This window comes from Trypanosoma rangeli, assembly GCF_003719475.1.
Source record: "Trypanosoma rangeli strain AM80 chromosome Unknown Tra_15.4_contig_00222, whole genome shotgun sequence".
NCBI lineage: Eukaryota > Euglenozoa > Kinetoplastea > Trypanosomatida > Trypanosomatidae > Trypanosoma > Trypanosoma rangeli.
Window position 1 is genome coordinate 1 of NW_021705967.1, and position 22,432 is coordinate 22,432.

Consider the following 22,432-nt stretch of genomic DNA (forward strand, 5'->3'; position numbering starts at 1 on the left):
TTGAGTTGCTGCGTTACTCTCACGTAATAAACGCAATTATATATGGCTGCGCCCCCCACACCCATCCATACAGACAGAAGCAGAACATGCACCTTGAATGCCCCCTCCCATCCCCTCCAGTGCACGAAGAAAAAAAGTACGTGAAGGTAAATAGTTGGGTTCATTGTCCCCAATCATTCTAGTTCAAAGCAGTTATATTTACCGCCCATAGACCGGCAAACACAATCGATTCATAAACGAGTCTTGTGATCACCGGCTCGCGGGAACTCACGAAAAGGCAGTCTCTGGAACACTGCAACTGTCAGACCTCTCCGCTTGCAGTAGTGAGGGACCAGAGTAAAACAACAGAAAAACGGAAAACCGCACGCGCCATCCCATCTTCCCCTGTGTTGTTTAGAAGAAAAAATAAATAAATAAATATTTCAAAAAAAAAACATTTGAAATGGGAAATTAGCCCCGTTTTTGCTTAATCTCATTTGAGCACATATTTGCCTTCATAATTTGCTACTGATAATAACAACGAATGCCCCTTGTGAAGTCGGCGACATTGCCGTAGTGCTGACGTTCCGTACTACGCAGAGAGGTACATCGAAAAACCAGCAATTAGTTTCTTTCTCTTGTTGTAAGCTTATGATAATTGTAGTCGGGTTATTTTTGAGGTTGCCTTACTCAGATAACCCATGACAAATGAATTAGGTCCCCCACCCCATAGCTGCAGGTGCAGATGTGCAGCTCAACATCATTGCTAATAGAGACGCGTGACTATGATAGACTGCGTATACGGAAACGCAGGGTTCGTACGCTACACGCGCAGTAAAAAAAAAAAAAATGGCCAAGATAAAAAAAAATAATCCTGCATAAGAAAGGTGTCTGAAGAGACACGTAACATTCTGTTCTCTTCTCTCTCTCTTACCTCCTATTCTTCTTTTGTTGTGTCGCTCCCAATACTCGCGGTTGTACTTACATGTGGGACACGGATGGTCGCAGGATACGATACACACCATGTGTAGTCCAATTTCCATAAATCATACGCTTTGTTATCGTGTTTAGTTCCGAATTGAGAAGCAAAATGTTGGCTTTCTTTCCTCGCTCAATCGACCCAACCCCGTCTAAGCGGGCAATTTTGGCAGGTGTCGTGGCAACCATCTTACAGGCAGAAATGAGGTCCACCCGCATAAGAGTGACCAGGTTCATAAATTGATCCACCAGAGCACTGGTGCCTCCGGCAAGCGTTTTTGAAGGCCGGCCGGATGCATCACACAGACAACAACCGCCTTCGGCGCGAACGGAAATTAAGCGCCCATTGTAAGTAAAACGCTTCCCATGACGGTTTTCTGATATGCAGTCTGTGATGAGAGCAACTTCATCGCAGTTCCTGGAAGAAAGCGCCACATGCAAAGGAATGGCGTCGGAATGGACAAGGTCCCCAATAATCTCAACGTACGGCGTAATGGCCCCTTTGTAAATTTCGGCGTTTGGAAATGAAGAGCAAAGCGCTATATTGATCAGGGATGGGTTTCGATGATGAAAAGACATAACATTGTACATGTGCGTGACATGGAGCCTGTCCTCCTCCGACGTTGCAAGCTTCAAAGCACCCAAAATATCTTTCTTTGTGGCGACACGGTCGTGTCCAAGTGCTGGGCGAACTCCGATACGAAGGAGATGACGAATAAGCTCGTAGTTGCTGCGCGCGTCAACGTGTGGTGAAATCGTCATTATACGCATTGAAGGCATAGTGGCACAAAGTGCCTTAAAACGTTCAAGTGACCACCTGTTTTCACAAACAGGCATCCCTCCCAGATCATGAATAACCGGCCCCTCAGCGTGAATACCGCCAAGAACGCAGCAATCAGGAATGTAAACACCAACACGTTTCTCAACTTCTTTAATAGCTTTTTTAACGGTGCTCTTGTGTTCCGAGGAGAAAATCATGGACGCCAAACCACAAAGCGTTCCACACCGTGCCATCTCTTTAAGCGAATATTCGGGATTCGTCCAGTGGGCAATGACATCGCTGGTACCTCCAAGCCCATGATTGTGTATGTCCACAAATCCAGGAAGGATAAAGCCCCCCTCCACAATCTCAACCTGAGCCTCACCGTACTGTTGTGTAAGATCCTTCTCGGAAGGCAAATCTGCGGAGCCCCCCACACTCTCAATGAGACCACCCACGACAACCACAAAGCCATCATAGATGACTTCCGAAGGAGTCACAACGTTGCCTTTGATTAACGAAATAATTCCTGGCATCACAGTTACCGCAACCGAAGTCACTGAGCAACAAGAAAAAAACTGAAAACAGCAACAAAAAAGGCATACAAAGAAGCACATTTACAAAAGGACCATATCATTACCATATCACATAAAACCGCAATTAATTAAGGCAGTTTTTTTTTTTTTTTTCAAAAGAGCGAGGGGAAAATCTATGTATGCGTAGAAAGATAACATGAATATCAAAACCTAGACTAAAGATCAGCCGTAGAAGAGGGACGACCTAAAGCCGCGGATGATATTTCATGCTCCATTTTAATTACTCAAAGGACAGTCTTCGTAAATACACTCCCAAGCCTTTAAACGGTAGATGCTGAATTCGCGAAAACAAACCGCTCGCACAAGAGGCCCCAGTAGAAGCACACCACCTACTTCTCTACACTTCCTTTAAAATATCATCCTCAGGTACCCCCCTACCCCCTACCCCCCCCAAAAAAAAAAAAAAAAACAAAAACAAAAAACCACAGTATGTGCCTCTTTAAGAGCTCATAACTTCTCAGTAAAGAATAGCGAGTATCCACTAAAGACGTATGGACAAACATCCAAAATTGCAACTCAAATGCATTATCCCTGCATTTCTTTTCCTTTCGATTCCACTCAATTCAAGAGGAGGGCACACACACACAAAACTTAACTGAACAGGACTACAACTCCCCTCCTTCACACCACACCGCATGGCAACAGTTACAGTAACAATAATAAACCATAATAATGATGGTAATAATTTACCTGTCCATTTTCCTTTGGTTGGGTTGTTGGAATAGTGTGAAGCCTTGCTGAGGGCCCCACATGGCAGGTTCCTTCATCATGTTCACTTGATAGGGCTGTTGAGAATGGCCTTGTTGCAAACCAATAAGTGTCTGTTGTCCTTGAAACATCACCTGCATATATTGTGGCTGCGGCATCATGGATGTCATCTCCTCCGGTATTCTCGAAAAGGCAACTGTGTTCTGTTGCAGAGCCTCTGATCCAACCAAAGTTGGAATCGTGTGCATACCATGCAGAAGTTGGGTGGTCAACAAACTCTCAGGGCCGCCTTTTTCAGGAAAATGAGAAATTGCTGCGCTTCGTCGAGCCTGCTCCTTTTGATGTTCCGGTTTTCGAATTGCAGCGCGCTGTCGACGCGCCAACTTTGCCTCAACCTTTGCGCCGTAAGGGGAATTTCTTAATAAGTTTTGAAGCGGCATAATGGAGTCCCTCAGCTGTTCAAATTGACTTTCCACAGACGAGGTCACAATAGCTGTTTGAATAACGTAGTTGGCATAGCTGTCGGTTAAAAGCTTGGGCAGCACTTGAGGGTCCGTCAATTCGTCGACTAACAGCTGCCTCACATTTGAAGAAACTGTCCTCAAGCACTTCTCAATAACGTTACTGCTAAACTTGTCGCATGAAAGTGCCGCCACGTTATGCAACATCTGCCTTATGGTTTGATTCGTGTAGTTTGTTGCCTCTTGACCTGCATGGCAGCGTTGCGAAAGCTCCTTCTCATTGTCCAAAATAAACTGCACCACATAATTACCAAAGGGATCATTCACAAGTTTGAGGGTATTTTGTAGAACAGTGTCAATAATGGCCGAAAAATACGGCTCTGGTGTCCACTGAAGACACTTTTGAATGATGCAACATCCTTGACGATTCCGGCAAACATCAACAGAGTTTCCTGCAAAGTTCTTATACAGCGTATGGTGAATCTCCGATAGTTTCTCTTCAGTAGCAGCATCGATCTTTCCGTTTTCGTCACAAAAATTCACCTGACGCGCTGCAGCCAAAAGACGGGCAACGCTATGGCTACCATTAATGTCCTTGCAAAGTGGTATGATGGAATCAGCAAAACAATTGGCGCATAATTCCAACTCTTCTACACTTTTGACGTAATCAAAGAGTTTCTGTATGACACGGGTGCCGTTTGTGTCATAGCATATCTCAGGTATTTTATCTTTCAGCTCCGTAAGAAGCAGTAGCACCTCCGAAATGTCACGATCAGTGTTTGCATTGTAGTCAGTGGAGTGCAATGCGGGAGCTACAGAGCCTCCATTTTTCAGCAGTCCTAGTGCATTTTGAAGGAGTTCACTTCCATTTGGATCAACCGCAAGTACGGATGCCCTAGCGATGATTTTATGCACAAAACGGTTACAAAAGAATTGTTTTTCCTTATTACCCTCGTCTTGTGAGGTATTTTCTCTCACCACTTTGCAGGCATCGACAAACTTCATTGCGTCTCGCAAGCCATTGGAATCCTCTACGCAGCGGTCAAGAAGAGAGTTCATCTGCTCTGCGTCGCTGTCGCTTCCAGCAGCATCATCTATGGGTATCCTATCCACGCATGACGCAGCATTTTCCATCATCTTTTGCTCCAGGCCCCGGATGATGCCGTTCACTTCATTTAGCTGCTTTAGCAACTCCTGCCGCCGTGCGTATTGAGCCGCCAGCGCCTCATCCAATACCATGCTGGTTGTACTTCTCTCCTTCACACTTTTCGTTTTTGCCACGTTGATGTTGTTGTTTTGTTCAAAACTACGGCTCAAAGGCAAAAAAAAAAGAGCATCAGCAGGCGCGACCTGCAGCGCAAGACACCGAGGCAGCCGTCAACACGCTCGTGGATAAACTCCCGCGAAGGAAGACAGATGCAGGGGAGTGGGATCATGTTTGAAATAACAGGTTCGTCGACAGTTTCCACTCGAACAAGAGAAATACAAAAAGTAAGGCGGGACAGCTCAAAGGACAAAAACTATGAATGTAAGCTGGCCAAAAAACCAACTGTTGAGGTGGCCCAAAGCCAAAGAGGCGACTCGTATACGTATACTTTATAAGTTATATACGCATACTCATTTTGAATGGGGGCGGCTCCCTTGGGGCTCCTCCTCCTTCGCCCACCAACCTCCCACGGCCCCACAGCGTGAGCGGAACTGACAAGGGGTCAAATAGTGACATAAAAGAGAAAACAAAAACAAAAACTCACCGACTCCCCGAGACAAAAACCACAGCCCACCCATCCTTCACGGAGACGAATTAAGGAGGAAGCGATAGTCTTACCCTCATCAGTCTGCGCCTTTTTCTCCACAAACAACAAAAGTAGATGCCCCCCCCCCCATTTAACATGTTCAACGCTTCCAACCGTTGTTTTATTTTTCTTTTGCACCTTTCTCTTATTGTTCTCCTATGCAAGGCCCCAAGTGCTTCTTTTTTCCTTCCCTTTCAGCACCATCTTCTTCAAATGTAAAAAAAAATATCGAAACGCCTGGGACAAAGGTGCCCCGCACCACCCCCTCCCCCAGTAGTCCCAGTAAAGAGACCAACTAAGATGGACACGAATTTTTCCTCAATTAAAAATATCAAAATAAAAAAATAAAAAAACGAGCAGGCAGACGTATATGGCCACGTCCCCCTTTCCCCAAACGGATAAAAAAAAAAGCGTTTTCGTGTCGTCCTAATCGCAATCACAAAGAAGAAACAAATTCCTTTTGGGTGGCACAGCCAAGCCGTTTGTAGGATTCATACAGTATGTTGTATATCACTGCTCTCTTTGGACACGGTTTGTATTCGGTGGAGAAACCACTGCTCATCATCTTTTGCGCCGCCTCAATAGAATCGTACAGTCCTGCGGCGGTTGCAGCAAACATTGCTGCACCCAAAGCACATACTTGCCCGGTGCGACACACACGTATGGGAACGTTGAGAACGTCACTTAAAACTTGCATCACCAAAGGTGATTTCTTTGCTATACCCCCAACTGCAATCACACGATCAATGCGCACACCCTCTTCTTTAAACCGCTCAACTATGGCCCGTGAACCGTATGCCGTTGCCTCCACAAGGGCACGAAAAATGCCGGGCGCATCCGTCCCGAGGGTGAGACCACTGATAGTTCCTTTGAGAAAGAGATTGGCGTCTGGGGTTCTCCTGCCATTAAGCCAGTCCACCGCAATCACATTTCCCACACCCGGTTGCATTTCCCCCGCCTTTTTATTTAGTATGCAAAAAATGTTACGCTCATACTCCTTCCAAATTTGCGTTTTCGCGCGTTCAGAAATTAACGTGGAATTTTGAATCACCGTTTTTAGTGGAAAAGAGAGCAGCGAGACAAACCAGGCAAAAACATCCCCGTAAGCCGACTGCCCCGCCTCCAAACCAATCATGCCGGGAATAACAGATCCATCAACCTGCCCGCAAATACCATTGATCCGCCGGTGATGAATATCCTCGCGAGACGACACCATCACATCACACGTGGAAGTGCCCATAACTCGAACAAATGTGTACTCACCAATCCCAGCACCGACGGCACCCATGTGGCAATCAATCGCGCCACCAGCAACAACGACTGTCTCCTTCAGTCCCAAACGTTTAGCCCACTTCGAAGAAAGATGGCCAACAGCTTTTTCAGCAGTAAAAGTATTAAATGCCATTCTGGAACGGATGGCAGCCAAGGCCGGATGCAGTTGCGTAAAGAACTCACAAGGGGGAAATCCACCCCACTCTTCATTCCACATTGCTTTATGGCCACATGCACACCGACTTCGTGCTACTTGCGCATAAGATGAAATTCCTGTTACGAGCGCAGGAAGCCATTCACATAGCTCCAACAAGGCGTAGCCTTTTTCCCGAACAAGGTCGTCATGATGAAGCACATGTAAAGCCTTCGACCAGAACCACTCCGAGGAGTAAATACCCCCCGAATACATTGTGTAGTCCACAGGAGATTTTTTGCTCAACTCATTTATGTCCCTTGCCTCTTTTACCGAAGTATGATCCTTCCAAAGGATAAACATGGCGTTGGGATTCTCTGAAAAAGTTTGTTGAAGGGCCAGTGGAACACCCTTTTCATCCACAAAACATGGTGTACTGCCTGTGGTGGTAAATGCCATTCCCACGACATGATCTCTTACACCAGGAGGTCCTTGGTCCAGCACCTGACAAACAATAATTTCAAGGGCTTCTATATAGTCCAAGGGATGCTGACGATATTGGCTCCGTGGTGGGTCACAGTACTTACCTTCGCTCCACCGGTGATACGGCTCCACAGCCACCGCAACCTCTTTGCCGTCGCTGGCGCGAACCAGAACGGCCCGCGCCGAGTCGGAGCCAAAATCAAAGCCAATGACAAACTGTTCCTGAGAGTTCATTGCTGTGGTTCGCAAAAACAGAAATTAGACATTAAGAGTGTTAAAAAGAAATTAATAAGAAACAATCAATTGAGTCCATTTAGCATCGGTAGGATCATGTCCACGACACGGGCAAAAAATAATAATAATAAATCATGACGAGGAACAACACCTTCAACCATTAAAACGGAAGGCTAACAAGAACAAAAAACAATACGAGAGATATATATATATATATATAAAAGCACACCGTTTGAGATGCAATAGACAAGTCTACTCACTCCGTCGGCGTTTGCGATACGAAGCCGTATTGCCCTCGGGGAGGGATCCAGTTGATTTACGAAACAGTCTCGATCCCATATCAAGGATAGCGCTCCACATGGTCTGAGGGGGGTTTGCATGTTCAGCTTCCGAAGAAGAAAAAGAGGAAGCAACCTCGGAGGATTCACCACCGGTATATGCAGACATCATGTGGACAGACTGACCGTTTTCCTCCGGTGAGGGTAGCCTTTCATCACTGTCTTGAAGACGAGAAATAAGAAGAGCTTTGGGTCCAGATATAGGCAAATTTCTCTCTCGTAGCAGTTCTCGAAGCTCCACAACCGTCATGGAAGCATAATTTCCCTCATTTTGCGACAACGTCTCCGCCTCTTTGAAACACCTTTTCTGCCGCCTTTGCGGGGATTCATATTCACTATCTAAGTCAGAAGACTCGTCGTACTCCAGCGTGGAAGATGAAAGAGAATCCGTTGTTGTTTGCGACGTCGATTGGCGTTTCAAAAACGTGCGCACAAAACGGCAACATTTTCGAAGCGACTTATATAGAGCCATGGCCTCCCCTGAGGCCAGTGGTGGATGAAGCGTGCCTGACCCATCCGCCAACGCATAGCTATTGTAAGAAACGAGCAAGGCAGAGTCCACCACCTCCGCAGCCGGAGTTACCGTGCCGTTATCCGCAGAAGCAATCTTATTGTCATCCGACGAAAGAATTGCCAAACGAGAAAGACGGGAGGGACGTGGGCGCGGTGAGTTCGTGAGCTCACTCAAGAGTTCAGCCTCTTCATCTGGGAGATACAGAAGCCTGCGCTTGGTACGCATCTCCACTACCCACTCTCTCACCCCAAAACACACGGGGTATCTTTCCTCTTCTGTAGGGGAGTTTCTCATCAAGAAAAACAGAAACAGCAAGGCAATATCAATAATATATATATTAAACGGGGTTGTTCCATAAGACAAAATGTAAAGCCAAAAACAAGTGGGACCGTAAACGCTATTTGCGTGAGTAGAAACACAGCTCTGTCATATATTGATACACAAATAAATACTCATAAATAAATAAATAAATATATTAAGAAAAGATCAGAACACACCGACGACAAAAACAAAAGAGAAACATAGGGCGGTATCGAGAGACGCACTTTTTAGCCCCTTAGAGCACGCTGGCATCGAAGCACGCCTTGTGACACTGCCGGCATCCCAGGAAACGCACGGTTAACCTGATTATAGTCATTCAGAGCTTTACTCCAGCTCTCCAGTCCCTCATACGCAATAGCACGGCGAAGCAGAGCCTTGACATGGGTGGGATTAATTACAAGGGCCTTGTCGCAATCATTGATAACAAGATGATAATTGCGCGTTTGTTGATGACAAGCCGCACGGTTTGCATAATAATTGGCCTTTTCTGCATTCCCCTCAGGGGAAAGCTCGATCGCACGAGAATAGAACAACATGGCTCTTTCAAAGTTTCCGGCGGCAAACAAGGAGTTCCCTATGTTTTTAGCCTCATCGGGCGTTCTACAAGCCCCTGGAGACGCCTTCTCGTTGCGTTCCTTCAGCATGAGAACCAACTGCTGCAGCTTATCAGCAATTTCTTCATTTCCAGGCTCCAGTTTTGCGGCCTGTTGAAAGGCCTTTAACGCCTCGTCGTATTTTTGCATACTTTCAAACGCCGTCCCCTTTCGGTAGTGTCCTTTTATCCAAGATGGTCTTAGCAGGATGCAGCTCTCCGCATCCTTCAGCGCATTCGCCGCATTTCCCGTATTTTGCCAGCAAGCTGCGCGATTTGAATACAACGCAGCGGCAGCTTCCGGTTGAGGACTCAAGTCGATGGCCTTCGTGTAGTAGTGTATGGCGTCTTCATACTTCTTCGCCTTAAATGCTTCATTTCCCTGCAATTTCAGCTCGTCCAAACCCATCTTTTCTTTGTTTCTTCTTCAAACCACGTGGAAAGACGCGTTATGGCGGCGTGCAGAGCCAATGACAGCTGAAGTGAAAGACTGCGCACCAAACAGAAAACAATCACACACACAACAAAAAAAAAAAAAAAATTAAAACAAAAAATAAACACAATGTGCAGGTTCAGACATCACAAGACTCATAGTGGCCCATTTCAGATATGCATGCATGTATAAAGTTACATTTATATCTTACTGCCTACCTAGCGGCGTGGCCAAAGAGGATGTAACTCTGAAATGCCGTGTAGAGTGGCACGGCATGGAAAATGTACCCAAGAGGCAAAACGGGAGTAAGAGGAAAGCAAGCAAACAAAGATGTTTAGAAAATTGTAGGCAAAGCCTCCGCCTTGTTTGTTGCGAGGACAAAGCTGTAGTGATCATGCATAATACACCACTCATCCCAATCATCCACCATTTCAAGTTTTTTCAGCCACTGCTGTTTTTCCTGTGGGACAGAAAGATACAGTTGCTTCATGGATTTTGCCATGACGTTCGTTAGTCCCACTTTTTTGCATCGCTCGGCGTGTGCCTCAGGCGTGGGTAATGCCTTGATGCCAAGAAGCGGAACTCCCATCGAAGCGAGGGAACTCACCATCACTTCCCCAAAACGGTCATTGGGACAAATAGCATCATATGATATAAATAGCACACATACATCTTTATTGAGTAGCTTACTAAGCGTCAGCTCAAGAATAGCTGTGGTAGTACGTTCTTCCAGGTAGACAAACACCATTTCTGCCAACAATATCGTAGGTATATCGTTACGTGCATACTTTTTCAGTATTTCACGCAACTCATCAATTTTCCGGAGGTCGCATGACACTAACTCATACTCAGGACCAACCAGTTGTTTCATTTCTCCGACTCGCTCTATGATGCCCCGTTTTTCTGCCACCAAGTCCGGAAGGTCAAGTTCAATGTACCGCCCGATATCAACTTCCGTGTGATCTTTCTTCAAACGAAAGTACAACGTGTCAACGCCTGCGCCAAAGCTGATCACCTGCAGCGGACCATCCACCGACCGATTCTCGGCAAATGACAGCACTGCATGTTCTATTGCAACGGTTCGGAGCCACGTTCCACGGTTCATCAAAGGACTATTGATCATCGTCGCGTCCTTGGCAAAGAAGTGGACAAATGGATCTTCTAGGTAACGTTTACTCACGCAGTGCACCTTGCGTGAGCATGCGCTGTACGCCGTCTGCTGGAGCGACATTTGGGGGGTCCAATTTATTTATTTATTTATTTGTGCTTGCCGACGCCACGCTTCTCTACAAGTCAATCACTGCAAAACCTGGCAAAAAGAGAGAGACGTAAAGGCCTCTTCTCATCATTCAAAAAACGTATAGGTGACCATTGAGGGAGCCACACACAATATATATATATATATTGTATGTGTGGTTGAAGGGCAAAAAAGAAAAAAGAAAAAAAACAGAGCAACCGGGAAAGAAAGGGGATAAATATAGATGCGTATACTACTGGAAGCACCAAAGGAAAAAAAAAAAAAAGGAAAATGTCATGAAAATTTAGCGCACTCAGCATCAAGTACGAGACACAGAAGCAGCACACACGCACACACATCCGTTGTGTAGAGGCGGCCAATTTAATCAAGAAGAATAGTCCTAATATTGCCCAGACTGTCAGCAATAGACTCGTCCAAACTACGCAGAGCCGCCTGCCGACTAGGCCCCTCACTTACAACGCACTCCTGAACGGCGCGCATCATTTCCCACATAATGGCACTCACGTTGGGGTCAGAATTCAATCGGGTGGTCTCCATGAAGACTAACTCCACGGATTCTAAGGGGAGGCAACCACAGAGCGTTGTAAGACTCCGTGCCAATTGCAAGGAAAGAGAGAGCGAAAGCTTACCCAACACAAAACCCCGCAAAACAGTCGAGAGAAGCCGGGTAAATAACACGTGGTCCTGCAAACCCGAGTCTCGCAGGTACGTCACCACTGTGTCGGCAACAGTTATTCCAACACGTTGAAAATCAACAGATTCTCCATTTAGCGCAAACAAAAGCGTCGATAAAAACACCTGCGAATCTGCATGATACACGAAATCACGTGTAAAGGCCTCAGCAGAGAGCTGAAACGCGACAAAGACAGACTCTCGCAGCTCTGGAAAACTTAACGAGCGTTCATTAAACAATTTTAAAAACACCGCCAGAGAAGAAATGACCGATGCGCCTAGGGGACCTACAAGCTCCGAGGGAAGCGTGCACTCCAACCTTGCCCAACAAGAGACCTCACAAAAGAGTCGCGAAAGCAACTTTAAGAGTCTGTGCTTTTCCTCTTCGGTGCCTTCCGTGCTCCAGGTGGGGTCCTCAGCCAGTGTCTTGAGGACTGCGTCGAGCGTCGTGCGCACCTTATCTATCATCCACACTGTCTCTTCCCCCTGCAACACCACGGAGCAGGTCAAAAACAGCCGCAGTATTAACTCGGTGGCGCGAATGGTGATCTCCTTTTCGTAAAAACGGCAGACACTCACCGAAAGCACGTGATCGCAGAGGCACATAACAGAGCGAAAACACACCCGCAGCCGCTCACTATCTTGCAGAGATACAAATAACCCGGCAAGTGAGGAGCACCGTTCGAGGCAGACGTTGACATCCACGGAAGTAAATTCTGACACGCCAATATCAAAGGTCTCAAGAACAGGCAACCCCCGTTCTGAGAACGTGGCAGCAGAAATACAACAAATCCAAAACCCAACGATTCGCCCTCGAACATCTTCGTAAAACATTTGACCACAAGTCACCATGTCCTCCGCCATCTCCGCAAGCCCCGATGTCTGCAGAATGGAAACCACACCCTTGCTCCTCACGCTTATCTCAAGTACCCGACACCCGGCGAGCGTGACATCTTCATCAAAGGAAAAAATACGTAGTGAATTCAAAACACAAGAAATGAGGGCTATGACTCCGTGGGCAAAGAAATAACTGCCCCCACCATCATTCTCGTCTGTGACGACGTAAACAGCCATGAATGTACCAAACACCTCCAACAGAGCCGACACTAAAGCAGGGCTTGCCACAGACAACTTTGGCACAAGTTCCTGCATAAAAATCATAAGCGTTGAGATGAGTTTGTGTACTGGATGTGATTCTAACATGATATTCCCAGTAAAGCATGAGGGGATCGAAACCTCCTCACCCTCGCAGGAATCAGCCATAAAGGCATTAATAACCTTCAAAACCAGCCAAAGACATTCTTGAACTTGGATGCGTTCTAAACCAGACTGATGTTCTATGCCTGCATCGCGCTGCTGCAGCGTCTCCAATGCCAGGCACAATGCCACCGCGGCTTGCCCTGGATCTAACCGGCCCAAGTGCCCTAAGAGAGAAACATGGGACATTGTGAAGGTGTCAGAAAAGTGCTCGGCCTCCCCTGAGGAAAGGGTACAAGACAATTTAATCGACAAGAATGCATTGAACACTTCTATCCCTGCTGCAGAAATCACACCACGTGCGGCATCCTGACAAGACGGCATGGTGGAAATTTTGAACAGGCAACTCAAGGCCTCATCCAAAGCAGCCATAATGCCAGCATCGTCTGGAAAATTGCTATCGAATTCAATGAGAGTCTTCGCAAAGAAGGACAACTCTGTGACACAATAACATAGCAAGTCATGAACGACAAAGACTTCCGCCATATTTTCCACAATGTTCCGAATGCCAGAAAGAGCAAGAGGCAGACTGGTACGCACCTCATCATGCTGCGCTACAAAAGCAAGCAACTTTCTTGTCATGAAACACGCAAGCGAAAGAAATCTTTCGGTGTAGTTCACCTTTTCAAAAAGGTTCCATAACTCCATTGTAACGCCACAAAAATGCTGCATGAGCTCTACAATCGTTAGTGGATGGACAAAAAAACCAGCCAAATTACATTCAGAGTACCACCTGCGAAGAAGAGAGTCTATGGTGACTCTCCCTACAGGTAAGGAGACGCCTTCCAAAAGTAGCGTGTGCCACAGAGTACCTGAGACACGAAATAAATCGTTGCATGCATCCTCGGTAACCTCATCCTCAAAAAAGTTATGAGCCGACCATGACATAATCGTTCCAAGACATTGAAGAAGCGCCTCAACGGTTCGAGCCGTCTCCGCAAAAGCATTACCCGCGCAGCACAAGAGAGCGTCAAGAAGACGCACTAAACCATCACACTCAAAGGCGGAGCGGCAGGCACGATGAAACCGTAACGGCTTTGTCCTCCCCTTGGACGATGGATGGTAGAGACCAAATTCCTCCACAAGGTGCATCACCACATGACGGACAAAGATGGTACGCACCTCACGCTGATGTTCGGCTAGGAGAGACAACACCTCAGTAACGACCTCGGAAAGAATCATGGCATCAAAGTATCCTTCGGCATCAGCGCAGCTAAGTTTTAATGTGACAGCTGCATCCAAGGCCACCTCAGATAACACAGGACGACACGTAGAAGTCACAATTTGCTCTCCTTTTGACTCCACGTAATCCAAAAAAAAATTCAGCAGTCGTTTTGTGTATTCACCCCACACAATCCTACGACGTGTAAGGTAAAACCGCAATAGGCGAAAAGCGGCGAAATGCACATATGCCGCATCCTGGTCCAGTTGCTGAACGTCACTTTGCAGTATGCGAATTGTGTTCTCTGCCGCTGCCGGATCATTCGTGGCCCGTAGAGACCGAATAACACTCTCCGCCTCATTGTGATTGCCTTTTTTAAGCGAACGCCCCGCATGTTGAAGTGCCTGGAGCAGAATGGTGTTCATCTCAAACACGAGAGAGCTCACCCCACAATAATATATATATTTTAAAAAAGTGGGGGAAAAACAGCATGACAAGAGATATATAAATAAAAAAACACCCAATAAACAACAACAACAAGCAGAGGTGGACTCATGTAATCCATAAATATTGTATACCGCTCTTATACAATACAATCTGTCACGTACGTGTTACGTGGCTTGGCATTGTAATCTCGTCAAACTCCCCTGATTCTTGGAACTTAAGCAAATGCAACAGGAACAGGTAACAGTGTATTTGCATACGCCACGAGATCTTGAAAGATTCGCAGCTTAAAATCGCATGGTGCTGCTTGTGTCGTGCACTGAAAAGCAGCAACGCGAAGGAGAGCTTTGGCTGCCGTGTAATCCATGCGGACGCTAACCTCCTTAACAGCCTTTTTCCACTTCTCAATAAACACCTCATCAACCTCACAATCCATCAATTCCGCAACAACAGACAACTCAAAGGTGCTCTCCACCACACGAGCGGTATCAGTGGAGGAGCTCGATAGAACCACTGACGACTGCCGTTTCCCCTCCATGCCCCTTGAAAAGGCATTTACAAGAGCAAGCTGCTCACCGCATGAGCGCTTCCGCTCACCCACCGCACCTCGTACCGCATGAAGACCAGTAGCCTGAATCGTCATCCCACGAATGTCAGATACCACAACTTCACTTACGCTCTTAAGACTTACAGTCCAAATAATTTTCGAGTCGGCATCATTTTTTAAACCAAGCTCCCGCGCCCGTTCCTCATCGGTCATTTGACGTGCAAAAACAAGCAGCGGTGCAAGGGCGTCCTTCACTTGAGAAAGCATTAGCTCCAGCGCAGAGCTTTTCAAAGGCGTTTCAAAGGCAATGGGAATGTGAAATTCAACACATCTTCCCCTCCCCATAAATTTTTGCGTCTCCTTTGGGTGCAGTGGATGACGCTCCAATAAGGTGACACGCAGGCCAGAGCTAGTGCAACCGCCCCGTTCCATTTTGTTGCAGACAACTTCTAGTAACTGTTTCACAATGCTCCATACATCATCCAACGTGAGCGGCCTGACTGCATAGTTCATGGAACAGCTGATACTTGAAGGTTTTTTTTTGCCCAATATTCGCCGGTTTTCCTCATCACCTGTTCGGCATACTTGGCGTGTGTCAGTGCCCCGACATAGGTTGAAGAAATTCTCTCCTGATTTCTGACCCAGAGCCCGTTGGAGCTGTTGTTTAGAGAGCTTTTGAACATGACAACAAAGGACATCGTCACTGCTGATGTCTATATTCTTCAAATACGGTTGCAACAATGGGCGCAACTTCGCCATGGTACATTCGCCGACTCCATGAATTTCATTAAATGGTAGCTGCGCCACAAGCCCTGATACATCTTGAGGTGGAATAAAATATACTCCATTTGGCTTGGCATATTGTGTAGCAATGCGAGCAAGCATTATATTTGGTCCAATCCCACAAGAGGCTGTACAGTTTGTGGCACTCTCTAAAGTATGAAGGACATTGACGCAATAACGCTTCACCGTCTCGTGGTTATCTGTGTCAAACGCAATCATAACATCATCGATACTGTAAACCTCAATGGCAATGCTCACCGTATCCGGAGACAGCTCAAATAGGATACGGTAAAGACACTTGATCACTTCCTCGCACCGTGGCAAGTCATAACTTAAAACCTGCAAATCGGGACAAACTTCCTTCGCAGCATTCACATACATACCAGCACGCACGCCAAATGATCTGGCAATATAATTGCTCGATGAAATGTCACTGTTGCCTTTTCCTGCGGCAATACATACGGGTTTGTCCCGCAGGTGCGCATTCTCCTCCTTCGCCAGCGCAACACTACAAAAAAAGGCGTCCATGTCGATGTGCGCAAATAGAACCTGCTGGGCGAGGGCGCCGTGGTTCCAGGAGGGGTGTGCTGCAAACCAAGCCTTGAATATGTCATGCGCCCGTGTTTTCCACTGCCCAATAAAGTGGAGTCGTGAGTGCTGCTGGAAGTGTCGTAGACTATTTACTTGCTCACAAGCCCATGCCATCGTCTTGGAGTCTTTCCATTTCTCGCTCATCCTCCAGAAGAAACTCCGCAAATTGGTTAAACACAACTCGTGCTGTGTCGTCAACGGCAAACTGCTCACTTATGTCACGCAGTAGCACGTCTACAAAACATGTAGGCAGCGTGACTCCCTCTCTATCAGTCATCAATACAACTTCACAAGGGAGAAATGAGGACGTAAAACCACTACACCCGTAAACGAAGAAAACACAAGCACACAAACAAAAAAAAACATGAAGATATACATATAAAAATAGTAAATGAACAAAAAATACATATATATGTTGCGCTCCCCAAACTCTTCGCACAAAGGTGGGGTAGAGCAACCTCCTATACTTCTCCTGCATACAACGCGGAGATAGACAAAGACCACTTTTAATGTACATGAAGGACCACGTTCATCTTGCCATGTTTGTCGTCTGTGGTAACTGGTACAACTGTGGCACCAGGGGCAAGCTTCAACTCTTCACTTCTAAGAAATAGAGAGGCAGTCGTAAACACATTTCCCTCGTTATCTCTGACCTCAAAGTAGAGCACATTGCTCTCGTTCGTCAGGGGTCGAACCCACTTCATCAGACGTAGAGGGAAGCAGACACGAAAGACGCGGCCGGCGGCAATCAAGGATTGTGCCTCATGCAGCTCGCATGTTACTCCCACATCATCCACAGAGTCATATACTTTGATGAATAACGACCGCAACGCATCGTTTGTCATCAAAGCAATACTGTAAAGGCGAACGGTCAACTGCGTGCCAGACTCCTGCCCCACCACACATGAGGGAAGATGTGGTCGAAGAAGAGACCCCATAATGCCTTCACGCCCAATAAATTCCTCCACCACAATGGTATCACGTCCCCAGTAAAAATCGGTAAGGAATGACCCAAGCAATTCTCTGGCTTTCTCCTGTTGGGCTCGAAGACGAACCGCCACAAATGTCTCTTGACAACGAAAGTAGTCGATGAGAGCCTCCCTTCCAGTGAGAATAACGGGCTCTCGCAATACGCCTCTCGTACGCCATTCATCTGCACGCGAAAGCAGGCGGTCAAACAAGTCTTGAGTGGCGTTGTAGGCATCAGTGGCTGCCTTTTCAATCCGCATTCGACCTCGCTCTTCATGAGCCTCCACCAACAGGAGTAACCGCTCTAATGCTTCCCTGTCGATAACCGCCCTTCGAGACAGCGGCTCAACGACACCCAGCAACTCCACTTCATGGCACTGAAGCAGTTCTGTTAAAGACATGAAACGCAGAATGCATTGGCTTAGGCGGAGCTCCTCTGAACAGTACGCCAGACGGCAGCTTCGTCCCCATCTGCACGCCAATGCACCCACAGTGAGCTCAGCCTCATTAATAATGTCTAGTCGGGCATCCAACTCATCCACCTCGCAGCTCCGCAAGTATGGAAGAGCGTAATCAAAACTACCAAAAATAAATTCACGTCTCTCGTGTTCACACACACCCAAGACCGCCCGCTCGACATGCTCACGGTGCTCTGCGGCGCTGAGTAAAATGCGCAGAAAGTTGTGTTGGCTTTCGGCCTGGAGTTCCAATCGGTTCCATGCCTCCACCTGCGCCAAAACAGAGGCGTAAAGACCCACACGACCTTCCACTTCCTCCTCGCGGAGAAGTCTTCGTTTACTCTGTTCTACATACATTAACGACACCAGCTTGTGATTCGTAAAGTGTCGATGTTCCTCCCTCACGTAAAGCGCACGCTGCGCGTCTTCTAAGCTCTCTAACAAGCTTACGGAGCGACCACGCGGCGCACTCTCCTGCAGGACAATGTCTGACCACGCGCTGCGGGCCTCAAACTCAATATCAAGACGAAGACACTCCTCCTCATGGAGCAAATGTTGAAAGCCGGCATCCTCCACAGCCCGCATGTGCCACTGCATCAGAGAAAGACGGCAGGCATTTTCCATCTCCATAATAGACACGGTTCCCCGCATTGCAGCCTCTTTGCAGTGGCAAATATAAAGCAAGGAACGCGCCTTTATTACTTCCCGTGCCTCACCCTCGTTAATGCGTTGGCGCGCCGCACGCTCTTCAAAATCCAACACAGTCGTGGCTCGAAGCATACGGCTTGACCAGACAAATTCCGAGTACCGCTTACGTAGCCCATTAAAATGCTCGCTTTCTTCTCTCCACAAGGCAGAAAGCGTATCAGCAACATATTGCAAGAAACAATCGCAAGCAGCCTCGTGGCATGCAAGAACACGTTTATCGCGTTCCTGTCTCTCGTGAAGTGCGTTAAAACCAAACCGCCACTGATCAAATACACAACGTCGTTCGTACAGTTCAAGTCGTTCTACAATAGCAGCACCCTCTTCCGAGATCATTGTACGCTTAAATACATCGCGCCACGTCGTTAAGAAAGTCACCCAAAGTGTCTGACGCTCCTCCATTTCTTTTCTTTCAATGACGCAACGAATGTCGAGCTCTTTAGCAGGCAATAAGATAAACCTTGAGGCGTGCTCCCGCCACTGAGCATCATCTTGTAACTTCCGCCGCATAAGGGAGGCCCGCATGACTGAAGTAACAACCAAACGTGCTGCAGCATTTTCTTGGTCATTTGCCAGCAAACTAAGTTTAAGCAAATACAGTTTTTCCAAAGAACACCGCTCGCGCTCTTCGTCCGCAGTGAGTAGCGCAAGGTCAAGCGTAAACTTGGAAAGTTTGATACGGGCTGCAGAAGTAACCCGATAAAATATTTGAAGCTGAAGTTCCATGTCAATTTCACGACTCACTGCCAGAAAGCACCTCCGTTCAGTTTCCATGCGGTCTATGCCCTCTGCTTGCGTCAGGAATCGACGACGGCCTTGCTCCTTTAGTACTAAGACTTCCAAATTATGGCATTTCCTGAACTTCACTCTGTCCCCTTTCCATGCCATCACAAGTAAATATCTTCCATACATTTCATGTCCAACAAGGGAGAGTAGGCTGGCCTCATTGTGTAACACAGAGAGAGCCACACACGTCAAGGTGTGGCGGCAGCGCTCCTCCTCCGCGTGCACCGATGCCCTCTCCTCCATAAGATATTGACCAGATAAGAAGGCGTTGAAAAGTTTCACACGGCATCTTGTCTCCTGGCTTCTGACGACCCCTCGAATCTCTTCCTCCGTCGAAAGAAGATCTTCCACTGATTTAATTCCCTTCAACTCCCGAATCACCTGCCGTGTCCTCCAATTGCCTTGGTGAGGCGTCACGCGTGTCTGCTTCACGAACCCTCCATGCGCATCCGAGAGCATTTCGGTAAGGACGGCATGCAAGGGATTCTCACCAGCTGCTGCGGCAGCTGTTGTCGACATGACTTCCCCGATACTTTTTCAAGGGGAGTCGACTTTCAACAGACATAGGAGGGGGCAGATAAGGGGGGAAAAAAGAAACATCAAAGAGCAAAATTAAACACACCCATGCAACTTCATAGAATTAAACCCCAACACACACACACAAAATAAATAAATATAAACAGTATATCAAAATAAAAACCAGCTGTAATCACCAAGCGGACTAAAGGCCCCTCATTCATTAAAAAGAGCACCCTGTCGCTTTCAAAAATAAACACGGCCACCAGCGATCTTGTCTCTTCACTGCTACATATATTAACTCACCTTACGGAAACAAAAGGTGCGGTACAGTGTGGCAAGCTCCAACGCGCCGCCAACCAAATAACGTCCCTTATTTTTGTTCCGGTTCTTTTTGTATCCCTCGTATAAGGACTGAAACGTTTTTGAAAATTCCGTCACTTCCTCCATGCCGTAATGCATGGCACGCTCACAGACGTAAGAGGCCGGAACAACATATTCGTCACAGTCAACAAAGCCTTCCAATTCAAAATGATACTTCGTACCCACAGCAAGCCTATCCCCTTCCCACACGGGCTCCGAATCAAAGTACAATGAAAACAACCCGCTACTTTTGGTTTGCTTCTTTCTCACACGCTCAGCAAGAACCTTTTCGTCCACTGTCGTCGCAATAAACACACCATCAGGCGCCAGTGCACCGGCTATTGCTGCCATCACCATGTCAATACGCTCTAGTGTATCACATGCGTAGTGAAATGCAAATTGAATGGAGACAATGTTAAATTTACCAAAATTCTCTGACGCTGGCAGCTGGCCACGGAGAAACTCCTCGCTGAAGCAATCTTTAACGGTGAAGACGCAATCGCAATCACACTCGGCATCTGATGCAATCGCCTTGTAGCGTCTCCTCGCCTCGGCAATGCACTCGGAAGAAACATCGTAACAATCCAAAAAGGTCGCCCTAGTTAAAAGTGTTCGTGGCAACTTTACCGTGAGAAAACTCAATTCGGGACTTTGACAATGAAGCCACTTCCCAATATCACCGCCTCGCCCACTGGCTAGGTCGAGAACCTTTGCGCCGGAGCATCCCACCTTATCCTTTAAATGATCCAAAGCAAATTGAATGAGACGTTTCTTTACATAATTGTTAAAAAAACGGAAAGGGGACTCCTTGCTTGTCATGTCGCCTGCTCGCTTTCTTGCGATCTCATCGTAGGATGCAGCCGTTCTCAGGCCTTCCGCCATTCCTCACTTTTCACTGATTCTTCCGCAGATTTAGTAATACACAAAAAAAAAAAGAATAATAATAAGAAATCAAGAGGGTAATCCATCCGTATATATATATACCCAGATAGTCTCTTTAAAGTCAAGGGAGACACATATCTCTCTCTTTCTCATTCTCTCGCTCTAAGAGACAAGTTTTCATAGGGTTCCTGCAAGAAAGCCTGATCTTCACGTTTCCTGTGAGAGCAAGGCAATTGCTCGTTCAATCACGCGAAGTACAACTGTTGTCAAAATTATAGATTCGTTCCCGTTCTCGTCCGTGGCGAGCTGAAACCCACATGTGCGCAGTAGTTGAATGGCAGACGGAACGGGACCAATTCTCATGCGAAAAGCGCCTGTTGTTGTCTTCAAGGAACGCTTCTTAGCATCAAAGGGGTTCTCACGTATATTTCTCAAGATGGTTAGCAGCACCGCAAGGCACTGGTGAGCCATCGCAGCATCCTCATGGTTGCGCACCCCATCCACCAGCCGCGGCAACAAAGACAGCGGCGCAGGAGGTGTGTTGAAAACGTCTGAAAGAGAGGTGTTCTGTGCAATTAAACCCTCAATATCCCACGAAGCGGTGCTTGGGGCACTACCTCTAACATTTTCCACACCTTTGCTCTCCACTTGTACGTTTTCTTGACGTCGTTTTTGTGCAGCCTCCTCAAATTCCAATTCAGCCATGCGGAACGCCTCTTCCTTCGTATTCCCCTGACGCACATACTTGTCGGCAAGTATTTGAACCTTTACCCGGCGCTTGGCAATGCGATCAGCTTCCTTTTGCTTCCGCACTTCCGCAAGCTCAGATTCCCGTCGAAGTTTTTCAAGCATTTCTTGTGTTTCAATCGCTTTCCTACCCATCGCAATACGTTCACGCTCCTTTTCAATGGCAGCCCGCTTCTCCTCCGCAATATTTGCCTTGGCTTTTTCCCGCAGCTCGCGCACCTTCTTCTCACGTTCAGCTTCGGTGAGGACGCGCTTGCCCTTCACAACCACCTCCACACCATCCTCTAACGGGGTGTCTAGCTCTGGGTGTCCCTCATGCATTGTGATCCACTGTGTGCAGGTGCCCGCATCCACGCACCCTGCAACTATAGACTTTTTGATGGCGTTTTCGCTAAATCCTTTTTCCTGTAGAGTTTCAAAAAGCGTCTGACTGATGCAATGCGTTTTACTTCCCTCTGGTGGCACGGAAAACGAAGAAGACGATGACGAACACATCTCAGCACTTGTTCCCCAAGCACCTGGTGATTGTTCGCCTTGACCGGACATTGTTGAAATGCTTCCGTGACACTGTTCCTTTTTTTTGTTTGATTCGTTTTCCTTGATTGAGGCAGGCAATGAGAAACGGAGGAAAGAAAAAGTAAGGGATGGGGCGTCGTTTTTCTCACAGTGAGATGGGTAAGGGAAGCCAAGGCAGCAC

At 47.1% G+C, this 22,432-nt stretch overlaps 11 protein-coding genes across 11 annotated transcripts, besides 13 other annotated features; all 11 read right to left on the bottom strand.

Annotated features, from left to right (window-relative positions):
* The first annotated feature begins 397 nt into the window (after positions 1-397).
* Positions 398-434: a microsatellite.
* A 454-nt stretch (positions 435-888) lies between these two features.
* Positions 889-927: a microsatellite.
* A 33-nt stretch (positions 928-960) lies between these two features.
* Positions 961-2,253, bottom strand: TraAM80_06236 (putative N-acetylglucosamine-6-phosphate deacetylase-like protein; the record flags this gene model as incomplete). The annotated part of the gene is made up of 1 exon (XM_029383088.1): positions 961-2,253. One exon carries the CDS (start codon positions 2,251-2,253, stop codon positions 961-963), a length of 1,293 nt encoding a protein of 430 aa, XP_029237041.1.
* Positions 2,254-2,705: 452 nt separating this feature from the next.
* Positions 2,706-2,735: a microsatellite.
* A 229-nt stretch (positions 2,736-2,964) lies between these two features.
* Positions 2,965-2,999: a microsatellite.
* On the bottom strand, positions 3,000-4,721 carry TraAM80_06237 (pumilio protein 6; the record flags this gene model as incomplete). Its single annotated transcript, XM_029383089.1, has 1 exon — positions 3,000-4,721. The coding sequence occupies one exon, from the start codon at positions 4,719-4,721 to the stop codon at positions 3,000-3,002; it is 1,722 nt and encodes a 573-aa protein (XP_029237042.1).
* Positions 4,722-5,064: 343 nt separating this feature from the next.
* Positions 5,065-5,099: a microsatellite.
* A 500-nt stretch (positions 5,100-5,599) lies between these two features.
* Positions 5,600-5,628: a sequence feature (A-rich).
* Positions 5,629-5,711: 83 nt separating this feature from the next.
* TraAM80_06238 (putative L-ribulokinase) lies at positions 5,712-7,397 on the bottom strand (the record flags this gene model as incomplete). Its single annotated transcript, XM_029383090.1, has 1 exon — positions 5,712-7,397. One exon carries the CDS (start codon positions 7,395-7,397, stop codon positions 5,712-5,714), a length of 1,686 nt encoding a protein of 561 aa, XP_029237043.1.
* A 201-nt stretch (positions 7,398-7,598) lies between these two features.
* Positions 7,599-7,617: a microsatellite.
* Positions 7,618-7,649: 32 nt separating this feature from the next.
* Positions 7,650-8,474, bottom strand: TraAM80_06239 (uncharacterized protein; the record flags this gene model as incomplete). Its single annotated transcript, XM_029383091.1, has 1 exon — positions 7,650-8,474. One exon carries the CDS (start codon positions 8,472-8,474, stop codon positions 7,650-7,652), a length of 825 nt encoding a protein of 274 aa, XP_029237044.1.
* A 203-nt stretch (positions 8,475-8,677) lies between these two features.
* Positions 8,678-8,732: a microsatellite.
* Positions 8,733-8,797: 65 nt separating this feature from the next.
* TraAM80_06240 (stress-inducible protein STI1-like) lies at positions 8,798-9,571 on the bottom strand (the record flags this gene model as incomplete). The annotated part of the gene is made up of 1 exon (XM_029383092.1): positions 8,798-9,571. The coding sequence occupies one exon, from the start codon at positions 9,569-9,571 to the stop codon at positions 8,798-8,800; it is 774 nt and encodes a 257-aa protein (XP_029237045.1).
* An 89-nt stretch (positions 9,572-9,660) lies between these two features.
* Positions 9,661-9,725: a sequence feature (A-rich).
* A 204-nt stretch (positions 9,726-9,929) lies between these two features.
* TraAM80_06241 (leucine carboxyl methyltransferase) lies at positions 9,930-10,826 on the bottom strand (the record flags this gene model as incomplete). The annotated part of the gene is made up of 1 exon (XM_029383093.1): positions 9,930-10,826. The coding sequence occupies one exon, from the start codon at positions 10,824-10,826 to the stop codon at positions 9,930-9,932; it is 897 nt and encodes a 298-aa protein (XP_029237046.1).
* A 194-nt stretch (positions 10,827-11,020) lies between these two features.
* Positions 11,021-11,042: a microsatellite.
* Positions 11,043-11,213: 171 nt separating this feature from the next.
* TraAM80_06242 (putative trans-sialidase) lies at positions 11,214-14,369 on the bottom strand (the record flags this gene model as incomplete). The annotated part of the gene is made up of 1 exon (XM_029383094.1): positions 11,214-14,369. One exon carries the CDS (start codon positions 14,367-14,369, stop codon positions 11,214-11,216), a length of 3,156 nt encoding a protein of 1,051 aa, XP_029237047.1.
* Positions 14,370-14,605: 236 nt separating this feature from the next.
* On the bottom strand, positions 14,606-16,453 carry TraAM80_06243 (putative DNA damage repair protein; the record flags this gene model as incomplete). The annotated part of the gene is made up of 1 exon (XM_029383095.1): positions 14,606-16,453. The coding sequence occupies one exon, from the start codon at positions 16,451-16,453 to the stop codon at positions 14,606-14,608; it is 1,848 nt and encodes a 615-aa protein (XP_029237048.1).
* A 210-nt stretch (positions 16,454-16,663) lies between these two features.
* Positions 16,664-16,723: a sequence feature (A-rich).
* A 92-nt stretch (positions 16,724-16,815) lies between these two features.
* TraAM80_06244 (uncharacterized protein) lies at positions 16,816-19,746 on the bottom strand (the record flags this gene model as incomplete). The annotated part of the gene is made up of 1 exon (XM_029383096.1): positions 16,816-19,746. The coding sequence occupies one exon, from the start codon at positions 19,744-19,746 to the stop codon at positions 16,816-16,818; it is 2,931 nt and encodes a 976-aa protein (XP_029237049.1).
* A 294-nt stretch (positions 19,747-20,040) lies between these two features.
* Positions 20,041-20,988, bottom strand: TraAM80_06245 (mRNA capping methyltransferase; the record flags this gene model as incomplete). The annotated part of the gene is made up of 1 exon (XM_029383097.1): positions 20,041-20,988. One exon carries the CDS (start codon positions 20,986-20,988, stop codon positions 20,041-20,043), a length of 948 nt encoding a protein of 315 aa, XP_029237050.1.
* Positions 20,989-21,014: 26 nt separating this feature from the next.
* Positions 21,015-21,056: a microsatellite.
* Positions 21,057-21,125: 69 nt separating this feature from the next.
* Positions 21,126-21,152: a microsatellite.
* Positions 21,153-21,195: 43 nt separating this feature from the next.
* TraAM80_06246 (putative ubiquitin regulatory protein (ISS)) lies at positions 21,196-22,281 on the bottom strand (the record flags this gene model as incomplete). The annotated part of the gene is made up of 1 exon (XM_029383098.1): positions 21,196-22,281. The coding sequence occupies one exon, from the start codon at positions 22,279-22,281 to the stop codon at positions 21,196-21,198; it is 1,086 nt and encodes a 361-aa protein (XP_029237051.1).
* Positions 22,282-22,432: the final 151 nt, after the last annotated feature.